This window comes from Littorina saxatilis, linkage group LG6, assembly GCF_037325665.1.
Source record: "Littorina saxatilis isolate snail1 linkage group LG6, US_GU_Lsax_2.0, whole genome shotgun sequence".
In the NCBI taxonomy this organism is placed as follows: domain Eukaryota; kingdom Metazoa; phylum Mollusca; class Gastropoda; order Littorinimorpha; family Littorinidae; genus Littorina; species Littorina saxatilis.
The window spans coordinates 40,536,902-40,554,466 of record NC_090250.1 but is presented as its reverse complement, the minus strand read 5'-3'; the positions used below and the strand labels follow the sequence as shown (position 1 = coordinate 40,554,466).

Sequence of the window (17,565 nt, the reverse complement as noted above, 5' to 3'; positions counted from 1 at the left end):
TGGCCAAGAAGAAAGTTGCTGCCAGAATCTCATAATGCGGTTTTAATTTTCTTCATTCAATTCTGCTATAGTACTCTTTTAAAGGAAGAAGAAAAGTTGTGCGTGCCGTGGGAAGAGCTAGGAACAATCTACCAAAATAGCGATCATATTTAATGTCATGGAGTGCAAGCCGTTGTCATTATTTCATGTACCTACAGATTTCCCAGCGTACTGTTTATTCGCAACTATGGAAGTACGTGGCTCTGCTTGGCAAACTCTCGCTTGGTCTCGCTTACGAGAATCTGAGAATTTCGCCATGATGGCGCCAAACAATCTTGTGTCATTCTTGTAACGAAGACCGTGTACAAAGTAACCTTTTCTTCAGAGGTATTTCACGTTTTATACTATCTTTAGATCATGTTCTTGTGTTAGACTATGTCTACATATAATTTTGGCCGAAACATGGCTTGCCCACAAAAATAAAGTGAGGGAATAAATAATTAGGTTAACTTACGTTACAACGTTGTCTGTCAATTCGTCTGTACTCTGATCTCTATCCAAAATGTCCCCAAAATGTTACAATAGTAACAGTTTGTTTGTATGTGGTTTCATTCTCAAAGATAAAATGCGATTGGTATTAGGGGTGGGTCTAACGTAACATCTTTCCGTGGCATATGCGTAACTACGCGTGGTTGCTTTGCATGCAAAATGAATGATTCCCTTCTGTTGCTTGGCCTTCACCTTGTGCAAATTCAAACCTTTCCCACGAACTCAAATTCTAAACCTCAAACTCTGATCCAGAGATTACCACTGCCTGTCAGATTGGCTTAGTTTGTAGATAGTAATACATTTTTGTTCACATCAAGGCGATATAGACAGCCTGGAAAATGTACAGAGACGAGCAGCCAGATTTATTACCCAAAACTACAGGGACCGAAACCCAGGATGTGTCTCTGAGATGCTCAGCAGACTACAGCTTCCCCCACTCCAGGAACGCCGGAAACAACTGTTCAAAGTGGTCAGAGGGCTGGTCCCCGCAGTACCCCCTGAGAAATTTCTCCAGCAACAAAAATCAAAAAGACAAGTGAAACAACGAGTTAACAAATACTTTACATCATCAGCCACAGTCAGAAATATCACAAGAAATAACAGCCAGTGCTTTACTGTGGAGTGTACTAAAACATCAGTGTACAGGTACTCTTTTTTCACAAGAACAGTTATTGACTGGAACAACCTTGATGACAACACGATCCAGTCGTCAACGGTCAACGAATTCAGAGGAAAACTGCCAACCGCTGATTAAAACACCAAGTGCTCTCCCCAATTTTTCAGCCAACGAATATTCCCAAGTTTGGGACCTGTTGGCGTAATATATCAAGATCAATCATAACAGAAAAGACTGCTTACTATTGAACTTTTGAGGAAGCCAGATACTGAGAGTGAGACAGGCCTCCGAGTGCATACAGAATCGATAGGTCTGTACACACTCCGACAATGAAAAGCTCTGTTACAACTCTAAGCCAATGAATTGCCCCCTTACAAGTCGTTCGGAAGTAGCCAATGAAAAATGTGTCTGATGTATTGACTTCCGCCATCTCTTAGTCTTACTAACTTTCTTGTGGAGTGTATACAGGGCTGGCAATAATGTACACTCACATGGTATACAACCTTTTTTTTTATCAATACACACTCCAAGTGTGTTCAAAACTCCGACAATAAACTGCCGTGTAGTATCAGTTTTGTGTTTGTTTTTTGTCTGTGTTTGTCGCTAGCGTACTTTGATACCCTGAATCGAAAGTGAAGCATTCCTTCACAAAATGGCGTCGAATGACGCTCCAAGTGTTGATGCGGTTCAGTGTCTGGTCTTAAATGTACACCCCGAGAATGTAATATATGTTACAGCAAATGCCGTGCAGCATCATATTATTTTTGTGTTTGTGTACTCTTATAATCAACTGCTCTGCGTTCCTATCGCAAGGTGGTGTCGAATGGCAAATTCGCCTAGCAACCGGAAGTTATCGCCGGAGTGTATACACTCCGAGTGCGTATCTATGGCCAGTGTGTATGAACTAACAGTAACACTAGTAACTGTGTGTAACTAGTGAAATACTAACGCAGTGCTGTAATTTGTAGTAACTAGTGTAGTTAATATTTTACCACCCAGTTAAACAAACATCACTGTGAGTGTGACATTGTATGATCTTTTCAAGATCATTTGCAGTCCTCTGCCAGTGCCATCCTTGGCAAGTGTACTGTTGCAACTTGCATAGGATTCTGGAAATTGCATTGACATTCACTACCTTACTACCCTTTGTCACTGTAACTTTAGTGCCGTTAGATTCATTATCATTGGAAAGAGAGAATGCTTTATGTCCTACAGGCTAAATATTTCGCCTCTTAAGGACAAGATATGGGTTATATGATTCGAGTTTTACGCCCTCACGGCTTTTGACGAGATGCACAAGTGTATGCGTGTTTAGATGGGATCAGCCATCAGCGCTTGTTATGGCAGAATGACCAAGATCTTTTACGTGCCATTGTGGTGACACGGGGGTGGGACTTTTTAACTTATTTTTTAGGCAGGTTAACCTGATATTAGAATTAGATATGTGCGTGTTTGAAATCAGTAATAAAAGTATAGAAACAGCCTGGCTGCAGCGTGAATAAAACACCAAAAGAATCTGAGATAGGAGCCTCTTTCTCGTGTCACTATAGAATATGGCGACGATTTTGCTCTTGCAGACGTCTGCAGTGTCTATTATAGCTTTGAACAGTACAACCGACATTTGTTTTGCATTCTACCAGAATGTTTACTGGCCAGCCTGGCGAGCTGCTGAACAGTTTCTTCTAGCTTGGCAGAATATTTACTCAGCCCTGGCGATCGGGTGAATGCTTTGGCCATCCCTGATGATTTAACTGAAGCGATGATTGAGGAATGTTTCAAGACGCTGACATTTGTGAAAATGTAATAAACCTCCATATTTTTTTAAGGTGCTGGTCGAGGGGTGATATGAATGATCATGGTTGCGTAATGTGTTTCATGATGTAGTTGTTTTAGTAGACTGTAGAGACTAGAGTATAGTAGGACTGGACTCGTAGACCCAATACTAATAATCATGAAAAAATGAATACTATGTGTGTTAAATATCTTACGGTGTCACTCGACTCACTGTCAGTGTGAAACCTGTTTTGTTTGTCGACTATTGTTGTTGTTTCTCATTTATCAGTAGTTTGTTCATTCAGATGTCAGTGGTACTGGTAGTGCAATGCTTGATAAGTTGGTTTAATAAATGAATCATTGAATGTGTTGCTTGTTGCAGGGCTGATTTCAGAGTGATGTGATTGTGAATGGCCCAGCCACAGCTTGCTGACACAGGACAACAGTGACACTGACAGTGTCAGCAACCTCCAGTCTGTGTCACGATGTCGCCGAACAAGACCAAGAAGGATACTGTGCCTGTCAGGGAATCCAGTCCTGGTCAGTGAAAATCCAATCATCTTATGTTTTGGAAGTCAGGGCTGGTGTGCACAAGAAAGTGCCTGACTAGGTGTGACCTAAACACTGGTTCTGATTGGTTGAAGGCTCACTTTCTACCAATCTGTCCCAGCGCTTGTTTTTCACCCAGTTGGATCCTTTATTGCGAACACCACTCCGGGAAGATGTTCTGTTCTTGCACCTTCTGCGTGCATGGCGATGCAAACTCTTACGTGTTTGTTCATTTGTTACTGCTGTATCTTTTTATTTTTGTCACTATGTCAGTGAGTGCTGTGTGCATGCCAGACTGTGTAAAAAGGAAGTTGCTTTAAATACCACTGGGAAAATCCAGAAAAATTATCTTTGAATTTAAAATGATTTGATACCAGAAGAATGTAAAGCTTTTTTTTTAAAGTGAATGTAATTTACTAATTGCCAATGGAAAGTAAAAACAAACCTTCATTTTGAAATCTATAAAAAGGTTAACGTAAATACTAAATTCCACTAGAAAGTTAAAAGAAATAGTATGTTAATTTAAAAGAGAAAGGATTTAATATGCTGACAGTGTCATTTACAGAGGCAGGCCCTTCCAGCTCCAAGCGTCCACGGTGCAAGATCAGCAGTGATGACGAGGAAGAGGTCGTTCCGAAGAAAGGTAGGAATTTAGGAGTATGAATGACACATGGGTGAAACTAGCCTGTCAATTGACGGATTTCCGTCAATTGTAAAATGTTGTGATGGAAATTCCGTCAGTCCGCGAAATTTTGACCCCAAAACATTATTTTGAAATCAGTTTACTTTCAGCGATGTTCGCGAAACTTGTTTGAACTGCTGACGCGATTCGGTTTCAGCTTTTGGTTTGAACGGAAGTATTCTTTTTGTAAGAATACAGCCCGCGTCTTGTTGTTAAAAACTTTGCAGGAGTCTGACTTTCGGGTCGCTTCATTTCTCTGACTGCAAATAAAAGGCTCTATTTCTAAAGGAAGCCGCTTTTTTCTGTGTTTTGACAGGCCGATGAAGTGATAAAATGATGAAAGCATAGAAGATACCCGTTTTAAGTATAAACGCTTCAACAGAGTGGATCGATGCTGACCAACCGAACAAACGCGCGTAAGCTGGAAAGGAGGGTTTTCGGAAGTGGCTTCAGAATCTTGATACACCGTGAAATTTGTGTGCCATCTGCATAAGTGAGAGATTATGGAATTATCGGGAAGAATATGCACGCGCAAGAAGAAAACACCACAAGAAAGCTGTACCGACTTCGTGATCAAGTCTGAGTTTACGTCGACCATTTCATTCTTTCTTTCAATGGGCTGTGTTCCGTATCTTTGGATCTTCTGTTCAACTTCAATGCATATCTTTGGTGTAGTTTTCAGGTTAGTCATCAAATAAACAAGACATTAACTTCAGGTGTACATGTTGTATGTGATATATGGCTGCTGTTTTTCATGTGTTATCAGTTTTGTCATTTTCTGTTTGTCTTTGAGCGTGTATCGTTATGTGTTATAAGGGCATGATCGAGTGACTTGTTTGGTGAAATTGTTGTTTTGTACAAGGGCATTGTTTTTGTGGCTCATCGACTTGATAGGATCTGCTGTTACTTATTACTCATTTCTTTGCTTGCTTCAGCACAGTCTATCTTTACCTTTCAGACACTCTATTAAGCAGAATAAGTTGAAATGGACCTCTAGAGCTTGTGAGAATGGACTAAAAATAAAAATCCAAGATTTTATGTTTTTTTAAGGCTGATACAGTCTCTTAGTTTTTGACAGGCATTAAAGTGTCACATTTTTTTTTAGAGCCCAGGAGAGGACATAAAATCACCTATAAAACGTCAAAATATGTTTTCAGCTGGGGGGCTTTGCCCCCCGCCCCCCCCCCCCTGGACTCCCCAACGGGGCGCTGCCCCTGTACCCTGCGAGGGCCTGGGCGGCCCCTGGACCCCTGCCTCAAAATTTTCAGTCAATTTATTTTTTTTAGGTTTCACCCATGATCAACAGAACTTTAATGCATCTATTGCACTTTTTATTTGTTTCCTTTTTTGAATATAACTTATAAGCCATAACAATTTTTGAAATATACAATTTATTTTAATCATTAAAGAGACCTCTTCCAACTCTTTCATTTCATTTTGAGTTTAACTTTAAGGCTGGTAATTTATACAGCTGAAAGTTATTTTCAAATAATTGAGACACTCATGTTGTAAGTGCTCTAACCATGATATGAAATGTTTAGATGATGTTCAATCACTTTCAACATGTTTTTATTGATTGATTGGTTGAATCTTCTACATACTTCCTGCCTGTTATTCATGGGTTGCAATGTATCAAAATGTTTTCCTTTTCCCAGCAGCGCCCAGTAAATATGGGTCGAAATTCATGCGCAGCCCTGGCTTCACAGCTCACAACAAGCCTGCAGAGGTGTGTAATAGTTTGTATCACAGACATTTTAAAAGATTCACACAGCTGTTGCTGATTTTGTGGAATACAGAGTATAGTGGTAGTGGTACTAGTAGTAGTAGAAGTAGTATAGTGTTTTATTTATTGTGACAGTGTGTCTTCAAAGATTCACTGAAAACATCAGGCATGAAATGGCTGCATTTGCATTTTTCTATTACCAGGCTGAGTAAGAAGACTTACGTTGCCTATGAATATGACTCATTGACTGCTCACTGATCCGAAAAATAGACTACTCACTGAGTAGATGATAACAAAGTATTCATTGTTCTGATTGCATGCTGTAAATGTTGAGTTTGTGGGTTAGTTTCTGATGTCACTGCTGTGACCACACACTTTAATTAATTGTACAGGTGGATTGACTAAAAATTTTGTGTTTGAACTTGGAGTCTGGTAAATATGTGAATTTTGTTGTATTTAGATTCTTTTATATGTTGGCAGATTTTTGTATGCCATATTTTTCTTGCACTGCAGTTGTTCAGAAAAGATCTGATCAGCGCGATGAAGCTGGCAGACTCGGAGCCGCTGCAGGAAGGATCGTACGTGCTGATCTCCGATCCCTGGCGTCAGGAATGGGAGAAAGGCGTGCAGGTCCCTGTCAACACTGCTGAGGTCATGAAAACTGACGTCAAGTGAGTTGTCAATCATTTATGCTAGCACTGCAGTTTTGTGTGATCCTGTGGAATCCCTGTTTTAAGACATCTGTAATGTGAGTAAATCAGGTCCTAAGAAGGAGGTAGTCTTAAAACTGAACAACAAAATCTGAGAAATCAGTGTTTTAAAATGGGGTAAAACTTAAATCGGGTGTCTTAAAGGGGGGTGGGGGGTGATAGTTAATTCTAGGGACGAAACAAACAGGGATACTTCCGTCCAGATCTGGCACTTTTTCACTGACAAAATTTGCGTAAAAGGCTTGTCTGTATTTATCCAAAAAAAACTTTTTTGCGAGGTATGATTTCAGTAAATCTTCCTTTGTTGTGTCTCATTTTGGAATGAAATTGATGTCTCATTTAATGCCCTTGAAAAGGCCACCGATAACTCTTATTTTGTTCTCCAGACTTTGTACAATCACAAATTGTATGATATGCTTTTGTTCTTTCCAGGGAAATTCGTGACAAGGGCAAAACCGGTGACTTTAAAATGTAAGTTCATCAGATGTGTTTCCTTGCTGACTTGCAAAATGAATCTTCTGAGAAGTTTGTTCTTCATTGATAAAGACAGGCAGTTTTAGTGATACTGTTCCATGCTAGGGTTTTCATTTACTAGGAAATTTTAGACATACATTTCAGGTTTGGAAAGTTGAATAAGCAGAGCTGCGAACTATTATGCTTTCAGCGTGGCATGTTACCTTTTAAGACAAATTGCTACACTGTTATGAGAAGTTCAGAATTGTTACGCTCAAACAAATAATCACAAGCATGCAACTTTCATGCATGCAATGCAATGTTTACTCTTTCTTGTGAGTGATGGTACTCATTCCTGATAATCACTCCGTGTAGCAGCCAGAATGTGTGTACGTACAAGAAGGGTCTGCACGAATTGTCCACACTGAAAAGTGGCATTGCAGACACTCTCAATTGGGCATTATTTTTCTTTTATCTAAAAACATTATATAGTTTTGTGAGAAATAGCCTTAATGTGGATGTGTGTATACATTTTAGACAATGCTACACTGAAACAACATTTGCTACACTGTAAATAAAAAAACCCAAGAAATTCCTCCGAGGTAGGAAAAACGCCCCCGTCCTTAGCACGAACATGATTCAGGGGCCATAATGCCATTTCTGATCATATCATGTCGAGTCCCATACTTGTCGACGACGCCCTAGGTACCACATCACAAACAGAACTGTGCAATACACAGGTGTTTTCTGCAGACACACTCAAACACACACACACACAGAGAAGCCGTATATATATATCTATACCTATTGTATAAATATATAGAGATAGATGAGAGTGTATTTTTCGCGTGGCTATAAATTGATTCGACCTTTGCACTTTTACAGTGAGGATAATTTACGGGTCCAATTTACGTTCTGGACACTGCGGTGACCTTCTAAAAATAGTAACAGAACGCCGGGAATATCCGAAGATGCCCCCTCATACTATAGTCCACCAATAACTCCCTAACCGTGTGTTTGACCGGTCCCAATTTTTGTAAGGACCGTCTCAGGAATGTATAGAACCTGTTCACCAAGTTTGGTGACGATCGGTCCGTTCATTCTTGAGATCTACTTGCGAACACAAACAAACACACAAACAAACAAACAAACACACAAACAAACAAACAAACAAACACATCGACCGAAACCTATACACACCCCTATACCGGGGGTGTAAAAATCTAAATTCTTGCACTACAGGTTTGACAAGGGTTGGCAGGTCTGAATAAGGAAGGTTCGTCATAGGTTTTTGACAAGAAAATGCATTGAGAATCAGGCAGTCTGCTCAAGTTATGAGTTTTTCATGTGGATGCCATGAACTGACAGCTATTGATATGTGCAGGCCACACAAGATTCTTCACGAGAGAGTGGACTGTACGTACAAGAAGGGTCTGCACGAATTGACCGGCATGCAGCAGTTAGCGGAGCAGCTAGTTCGCTATGACCTAGATGACCTGGACGTCTGCTGGTTAGAAGAGGTCAACTTCCGACGTCGTGAAATGGGTCAGTGTTCACAAGGTCATTGCATGTGGATAGGCAAATAGTCAGGTTAATTGTGTTGTTAAAAAGAATTTCGCTGTTGCTGTTTTACTGCTTTTCTGTGGATAGGCATATTTCAGTGTGACTAAGGAACAGTATTTTGTCTATGAATTGTTGACTAGTGTCACTTTTGGTATTCAAGTCCCAACACATTTTTGTCAAAAAGATTGTTTCTTGAGATAAGTTGGCTTAAATATTCTATATTTGTACAGTTGAGTATTGGCTTAGTGGACATAATGTCATGTCATGTGCTGACAGAAAACTAGAGACTCCCAGTTTCGTGACACATTATAATTACATGTACTATACAGTGTAATGTTTCTGGAGTTGGGTGAAAATTGCATCAGGATGAATTGAAATTTCTTTTGGAATTACATGGGCTGCTTTAGATAGCCTTTTGAGAGGCTGTCTGTTTTATTGTGTGTGACTGCTATGATCACATTTGACTGAATAGTCATCCGTTTTTGCTTTTTGTCTTTGCTTTGCAGGTCTGGTTCAAATCAATGAATGGAACATGGAGAGGGTCATGGAGGCTCTGGAAAACCAGGTGGGCTTTGTAGTTTGTTATAGTACACTCTGATCCCTCTGTTTTGACAAGTCCTGTGCATCTGAAAAAATGTGTTATCAGAAGTTGGATGGCCTGAAAATAATGGGCACTGTATAAAGAGAAAACCCGTGAAAGGTCTTTGTGGACAAAAGTTTGAAAACAGATAAATATATAATAATTATATATATATCAATGTGGTTTTTTGAGTCACTTGAGAAAAAGTGACTCTATGTAATCGGTCAGTGTTAGTCTGTCCGGCCGGCCGGCCGTCCGTAGACACCACCTTAACGTTGGACTTTTCTCGGAAACTATCAAAGCGATCGGGCTCATATTTTGTTTAGTCGTGACCTCCAATGACCTCTACACTTTAACGATGGTTTCGTTGACCTTTGACCTTTTTCAAGGTCACAGGTCAGCGTCAAAGGAAAAATTAGACATTTTATATCTTTTCTCGGAAACTATCAAAGCGATCGGGCTCATATTTTGTTTAGTCGTGACCTCCAATGACCTCTACACTTTAACGATGGTTTCGTTGACCTTTGACCTTTTTCAAGGTCACAGGTCAGCGTCAAAGGTTAAAATTAGACATTTTATATCTTTGACAAAGTTCATCGGATGTGATTGAAACTTTGTAGGATTATTCTTTACATCAAAGTATTTACATCTGTAGCCTTTTACGAACGTTATCAGAAAAACAAGGGAGATAACTAGCCTTTTCTGTTCGGCAACACACAACTTAACGTTGGGCTTTTCTCGGAAACTATAAAAGTGACCGGGCTCAAATTTTATGTGAACGTGACTCATTGTGTTGTGAATAGCAATTTCTTCCTGTCCATCTGATGCCTCATATAATATTCAGAACTGCGAAAGTGACTCGATCGAGCGTTTGCTCTTCTTGTTTAGGCGATATGCTCAGGATTGAAAAAATCAAGCCCATGGTTCAGGAGAGTGTCCAGATTGAAGCAAGTGGGGGGATGGGGGCAACTAGGAGGAAGATAAAGTGCAGAACAGCATAAATGGGAACTGGGAGTGGGACTGGTCAACACAGTTCAGGGCAAGTTAAGATTGCACAGGCGTTGCCCACTGTTGGAGCCAGATCAACACCTCATTAGGCTAACCTACCTGTCTTTAAGTTGTTGATTAGACACACATTTTATTTGTGAGCAGTGAGACTTTACTATTTTGTGTCTGTGTGTTGCCAGTGCCATGAGAAGATGACAGCGCTGATGAAAACTGAAGAAGGCATGGGCATTGAGTATGACGAGGACGTTGTCTGTGATGTCTGTCGTTCGGTGAGTGTGCTCTTTTGTTAAACCGTTATCTGTTTCTCTTCATGTTGCCTGTTTTAATGTGTTTGCAGGCAATTGTGTGTGTGTATGTTCTCTCCCAGTTAGTGTTCGACTGTTATGCTGTTTGCCCTCGGTCATATTAGGCTGATAAATCTTTTGAGTTTTTTTCTCGGTTTTGCATGCTTTGTTATAAGCTGGACATACCTGTTGTTTCGGAATAAATGAAATGTGAATAAGTTACAAAGTTGCACTAATTAAGCCGGCTGAGGGGTCATGTAACGACCTCATCAGTGACATACGGTGCATACATTAATGGTGAGATGTTCAGTAGTGCTGCTGGTTTTCTGACCCAACAGTACAGGACATCTCCTCTACACCATGAGTATTCAGAATTGGTGCAAGTTGAGTCACTGAAAGAGACATTGTGTTATTGACTTATATGTTCTTGTGTGTGCATTGTTGGAGGTTTCAACTTTCATGATAGTGCATTGACTCTTCTTATTTTACAGCCGGAGAGTGAAGATACTAATGAGATGGTGTTCTGTGATGGCTGTGATGTCTGCATTCATCAGGTTAGTCTTAATAGACATTATTAGTTTGATCATGTTGATGTTGTGAATTTTGGTTGCAAATTGCGGCATTAAGCGATCGTCCACAGATCAATCTGAACACTAAATACTTATCTATTTGTGATTTAACAAAACAAATTTTTTTAAAGATCTCGATGCAAATCTGATTATTGCTGAATCTGTACTAGAAGATTTTGGTTTGTGTAAATTTCTGCAGAAGATGAATTTGCTGGTTGCTAATGCTTGCTCCTGTCACATTAAAGTAACTTATATTAAATATCTGTATAGCCCTAATGTTGAACTTATTTGTGAAGGAACCTCATGCTATGTGTACAAGGGCAAAATTCTTTTGTGACTTGGCTTCCTGGAAGAATGAATGCTGCAGTTGTGATTGTCATGTTTGGTTTTCTTTCAAACCAGATTTTTGTTCACAGCACATCAATTTCATCAAGGATGAGAAAAACTTCTATTTTCAACGTGGTGATTGCATGCCTTACTTGTTCCGATGTTTTAGGCTTGTTACGGAATCCAGTCCATCCCAGAAGGCACCTGGCTGTGTCGGACGTGTGCACTAGGCATCAAACCAAGCTGCTTGCTGTGCCCTAGGGTCGGAGGGGCCATGAAAAGCACCAGGTAAACACTGGATACGTTACTTTGAGGCTTACCTGTTTGGCAAACCAACAATGTGTAATAGTGTATTGTGTGCATCTGTGTGTTTAGTGCTCATTGAACCTGCTCTACAACCTTTAGGTTTAGTAACAGAATCACCAGCATAAAATTTTTGGAAGCTTTTGGATAAGTCAAACTCACTTTACTCCTCAAGTTTATGGTATTATCCAGGACCATAGTTATTTTCTTAACCCGTTCGCTGCCAGTAAACAATTAAGTGCATACCCAGTGCCAGGATAATTTGAGGTTGGAACAGTAATAATTTAAAAAAAATTCTAGCACACAAACTATTACAGTTAGCTGAGGACATGTTATATGGTTTTTGTAGGAAAATGAATGCGGATTTTCATTCTGGATTGAAACTGCATCTACTGTGAATAGTATTCTTTCATTAATTACCTGTCTTTTGGTTCTGCGTGTTCTACCTGCGAGTCAGACTGCACAGCGTCAGGTTCCTGAAGTCGCTCGAGTAACTGCTGCATATCAACATCGTACTCACTGTCACAATCATTCTCGTGCTCTAAAGAATCATCTGACTGCAAATTAATATCAGAACTAGTTCCCTCATCTTGCATAATCAGCTGCAGAGCTTGCAAAGTGGTGTACGTTGTCTGTTTAGAACCACATGACTGCTGTGGCAAAGCGTGCGACGCCATTGTTTACACGGGAAACTCCTCTCTGAGCAGCCAGTAGCAAATCGGCAATCGGAAAAAACGGCTTTCCCTATGACGTACCACGCAATTCCTTCTAAATTTAACCATCCCAACGGTTTCCGCTAACCGTTTGAAGATAGCTTACTACTTTTGATCCAGATACGGATGCAGGAAAAGTCGGAATGCACTGGGGATGCACTTTACGTAGGACGTCAGCTGACGTCTTACAGGCAGGGAAGAGGTTAAAGCAGTAGTTTTGGTGAGGATGGTTTTGCCTGAGGACTGCGTTTGAGGTGAAGTATGGTGCGCTTGAAGTTTGCAGTCTGTGAGGGCCTGTGTCTCTTCGATTCTGTTTTATTCATTGTAGGCATTTTGTTTCATGGCAGGAGCGGCACCAAGTGGGCGCATGTCAGCTGTGCTCTGTGGATCCCGGAGGTCAGCATCGGCATTCCAGAGAAGATGGAGCCCATCACTAAGATCTCAAACATCCCTGTGAGTACAAGTACTACAACATGCAGTGTGTCAAATACTGTTATGATATTGTATTCCATTCAAATATGGCATTCTTCTCGAAGTCTTTTGTATTTTGGGGCAGAAAATTGTGCACAATTTGGCACAGAGGCAGGTTAAACACATGAGTATAATTGAAAAGAAAGGATTGCTGTTGTCCCTTTTTCTTTACATTGGCTGTGCGGGGAAGGGGAGCAGACCTAAATAAGATTGAAAATGTAGAAGAGATAATTTTGGGATAAAATTTCCATTCCCAAATACTTTTCCTGGCTTTGTTGAGAATGATTATTTGGAAAAATTCAAGCTTTCAAGCGAAAAATGTGGAAGGAGCGAATGTGATCAGAGCTGAGGAGGAGTTTTTGTGAAAGAAACCAATTTTCTCTCTGTTCGACCTGAGAAAGGAAACGATCTTGCATTGGTCTTGGATGGCCATATATTGGTTGAAGAGACGATAATAACACAATAACCAAGCAATCTGTGTTGGACAGTCGAGTCGCTGGGCCTTGGTCTGCTGCCTGTGCAAGGAGCGTGTGGGGGCGTGCATTCAGTGTTCCGTCAAGACCTGCAAGACGGCCTTCCACGTCACCTGCGGCTTCAGCAACGGCCTGGAGATGAAGACCATCCTGGATGAGAGTGACGAGCATGATGGAGTCAAACTCAAGGTAGGTGTGCTTAAAGGCCAACATCCACAAGAATTTTTCTCCTGGAGCGACCTAAACTTGAACCCGTCGCTATTCTTGCATGTCTGTTTACTTCGTGTTGCACGCAAAAATTGAGCGACTTCCTTGCCGCGTGGATTGACGAAGCTGTTTTATTCTCGTGACCCGGCTGAAAACACTGCAGTGCGTGCAGTTTTATTCTGTGGGTTCGACAGATTGACTAAATGTTGTAATTTCGCTTTCACGAATCAGGAACCGACAAGGAATAAGATGAAAGTGTTTTTAAATTGATTTCGACAATTTAATTTTGATAATAATTTTTATATTTTTAATTTTCAGAGCTTGTTTTTAATCCAAATATAACATATTTATATGTTTTTGGAATCAGAAAATGATGGAGAATAAGATGAACGTAAATTTGAATCGTTTTATAAATTTTTTTTTTTTTTTTTTTACAATTTTCAGATTTTTAATGACCAAAGTGTGTGTGTGTGTGTGTGTGTGTGTGTGTGTGTGTGTGTGTGTGTGTGTGTGTGTGTGTGTGTGTGTGTGTGTGTGTGTGTGTGTGTGTGTGTGTGTGTGTGTGTGTGTGTGTAGAGCGATTGAGACCAAACTACTGGACCGATCTTTATGAATTTTTCCATGATAGTTCCTGGGATTGATATCCCCGAATGTTTTTTTCTTTTTTTTGTTGAGAAATGTCTTTGATGACGTCATATCCGGCTTTTCGTGAAAGTTGAGGCGGCACTGTCACGCTCTCATTTTTCAACCAAATTGGTTGACATTTTGGTCAAGTAATCTTCGACGAAGCCCGGACTTCGGTATATGTTATATTTAGATTAAAAACAAGCTCTGAAAATTAAATATATAAAAATTATTATCAAAATTAAATTGTCGAAATCAATTTAAAAACACTTTCATCTTATTCCTTGTCGGTTCCTGATTCCAAAAACATATAGATATGATATGTTTGGATTAAAAACACGCTCAGAAAGTTAAAACGAAGAGAGGTACAGAAAAGCGTGCTATCGTTCTCAGCGCAACTACTACCCCGCTCTTCTTGTCAATTTCACTGCCTTTGCCGTGAGCGGTGGACTGACGATGTTACGAGTATACGGTCTTGCTGCGTTGCATTGCGTTTAGTTTCATTCTGTGAGTTCGACAGCTACTTGACTAAATATCAATCATTCGATCATGTGACGCTTTTAAATACTCATTAATTATTTTATCTTGACCGCATGCCTTATTGTTTTTCAGCTTGTCTATACATTTGATAACTTCCTCCTTTGTAAAAGGCGCATTAAGAAATTCATTACTTGCTTCATTTAAAGGTTCATTACTATCCTCCATTTCATTTTCATCACACTCTTGTAGTTTATTGAAATGTTCGAAAAACTCCGAACAAGTTGGATAGTTAGTTTTGGAATTATTTTTTTATTTTTATTTTTATTTAGAAGATTCCAGTATGCTTTCGGGTCATTACTTCTTAACTTTCTCAAAGTTTTAACGAACTCATTATGATACAACTTGCATTCCTTTTTTATTGTCTTTTTATATTCATTAAAAGCACTCTTTTTTTCATGTTCATTGAACGCATTTTTAAAGCGTCTTGCTTTATTTTTCGCATGTAAATGCAATACCGAAGTCCGGGCTTCGTCGAACAATACTTGACCAAAATTTCAACCAATTTGGTTGAAAAATGAAAGCGTGACAGTGCCGCCTCAACTTTTACGAAAAGCCGGATATGACGTCACCAAAGACATTTATCAAAAAAATGAAAAAAAGTATGGGAATATCATACCCAGGAACTCTCATGTCAAATTTCATAAAGATCGGTCCAGTAGTTTAGTCTGAATCGCTCTACACACACACACGCACAGACACACACAGACACAGACACACACACACACACACACACACACACACACACACACACACACACACACACACACATACACCACGACCCTCGTCTCGATTCCCCCCTCTACGTTAAAACATTTAGTCAAAACTTGACTAAATGTAAAAACGCTGGCACTGGACCCGAGTACTCTTCAGACTGGCTCGCTCCCCCAGTATGAAAGTTTTTGTCTTGTGCACGTGGATTTAAAATTTTTTATTTTATTTTACACAATTAAAAAAATTATTAGAGTAAAATAATAAACAATAGTAAACAAGAATTAAAAAAAAAAACACAAAAAACATAGACCACACATGCCGGGAATCGAACCCGGATCACTTTGGCCATAGGCGGACGTGCTACGACAACTTTACTAGAGTTGTGCGCCTTGAATCACTGTGTCCCTGTCGCTCTCTCTCGTGCTCTCTGTCTCTCTTTCAGTCTCACCGAGATCAAACACTGCATTGTTTGTTTCTTTGCCGAGACCAAATCCCCACCCGCTGCTGCGCTGGCTGGCTTGCAAATCGTCTCGCATGCGATACGCATGCTTTTCTCGTGATCGGCGGTTCTTTTTGGCGAACTGCCTCGGGTTCAAGTTTAGGTCGCTCCAGGAGAAAAATTCTTGTGGATGTTGGCCTTTAATATGTGGTCATCAATTTGTCACTTGTTTGGGTCGTTACAGTGCATCGGAACATTTTTGGATGCTTGAATTTTTCGTTTTACTTTGAGGCAGAGTATGCTGTGATTGTAAAATGCTACATTGTGATGAATACTGATACTGTATTTTAATACATTCACGAAAAAGAAGTGGCAAGGCTGAAAACTGTACATTAAATTACATATCTTACCCAACTCACATATAGCAATTAACCCTAGTTCAGTGCTGGTAACGCTGTACGCGTCCCCTTGGTAACAAGGAAGGCGCCTCTAAAAAAAGAGTGACATGAGACCCGTAAGGGTGTCTAAGCCAGCCCGGAAACGAGACTGCCTTCCGTATGCGCGCGCATACACCGCCATATGCAATTCATTCCAAAGCTCAGCGCCAGTGAGACTGGTCGCATTTGATGTACGCTCCGGCTGTTTCAGCCGTTTTGACTTAGTCTTTTGACTTTGTTGTTCCTCTTGGTATCTTCTTGCATCTGGACTTCTCTACTGCTGTTGGGGTGAGGTCGTTCTTGTTTATTCTTGATTTTGGCAGCGTTGTTGGCCGCTTTTTGGACTTGCAAAATTTTTTTCAAAAATTTTTCGTGAGTCTTTGTTGTGTCATGGCCGACAATGCCAAGAAGAGGTGTACGCCTAAAAGGTAGCTGCTGCGCCCACTTCTTCTAAAGAATCTTCTAGGAAGACTAAACAATCCGTTTCTGGTGAAGATACTCTTGCAAAAAATCTTTTGATGTGTTTGTTGATTTGCCCGCTAAGCCGGTAGACAAGACAGCGGCCATTTTGTCGGCTAAGCCGGTTGACAAGACCGCTCACGTGAATAAACCTGCTAAGGGGGATTCTCCCCCTGTGGTGCCGGGGTTGGCATCCGCTGATGTTGCTGCTTTGTTGTTATCTCTTAGTTCGCAGGTGTCTACTTTAGCGGCCGAGATTACTTCGACGAGAGCGGAGCTTCGTTCTCTTCCCTCGGGTGTGGCTGGCGTCTCTTCGCTTGCCAGCGTTCGCTCGTCTCCTGCCACTACAGTCACGAGAGCGGAGGTGCATGCCTCTCAGGATGAGGAGATTGTGCCGTGTCCGCTTTTGGGTTCGCATTCCGGCGTTCCGTCTCGTACACAAGGTATGTCTGCTGAGTTAGTAACCGGGTTCTCCGGCCAAAACTCGGCACGTGGTCAGGAGCGAGTAGCCTCAGGCGCATGGCGGCCGGGCGAAAGTTCTTATCTCTCGGCTGACTCAACCCGCTTTGGCGGCCTTTCAGTGGGGAGTAAGAGCCCTGGTACACGTAAGGAAGTTCCACTGCACTCTGCTCAGTCTGGGGACGGGGGCGAGTGTGTGTGGCTTCCGACCCCGCCCTCTGGGCGGGGGGTAGACAGTAAAGCTGGTTCTCTGCTAGACAATGGTGTCAGTACGGGAGTCAGCTTTCGGATTGCATGGTAGTGCAAGACGACTGGTTTACTGTGTGCAAAGCTAGGTGGTGCTTGGATCGACCAGGAGTGTCTT

General features: G+C 40.9%; 1 protein-coding gene across 2 annotated transcripts in view; it reads left to right on the top strand.

Moving 5' to 3' along the window:
• The first annotated feature begins 282 nt into the window (after window positions 1-282).
• Window positions 283-17,565, top strand: part of LOC138969202 (PHD finger protein rhinoceros-like) — a 33,164-nt gene continuing 15,881 nt past the window's right edge. Inside the window, exons 1-13 of one of the 2 annotated variants that reach the window (XM_070341936.1) lie at window positions 283-366; window positions 3,300-3,457; window positions 4,032-4,109; window positions 5,807-5,874; window positions 6,385-6,542; window positions 7,014-7,052; window positions 8,419-8,579; window positions 9,104-9,162; window positions 10,365-10,454; window positions 10,961-11,023; window positions 11,535-11,653; window positions 12,729-12,834; window positions 13,341-13,514. In XM_070341936.1, coding sequence (XP_070198037.1) covers window positions 3,403-3,457; window positions 4,032-4,109; window positions 5,807-5,874; window positions 6,385-6,542; window positions 7,014-7,052; window positions 8,419-8,579; window positions 9,104-9,162; window positions 10,365-10,454; window positions 10,961-11,023; window positions 11,535-11,653; window positions 12,729-12,834; window positions 13,341-13,514 — 1,170 coding nt within the window. In that variant the 5' untranslated portion in view covers window positions 283-366; window positions 3,300-3,402. Of the gene's footprint in view, window positions 367-3,299; window positions 3,458-4,031; window positions 4,110-5,803; window positions 5,875-6,384; window positions 6,543-7,013; window positions 7,053-8,418; window positions 8,580-9,103; window positions 9,163-10,364; window positions 10,455-10,960; window positions 11,024-11,534; window positions 11,654-12,728; window positions 12,835-13,340; window positions 13,515-17,565 lie in introns of both variants that reach the window. The other variant, XM_070341935.1, reaches the window with a different exon arrangement.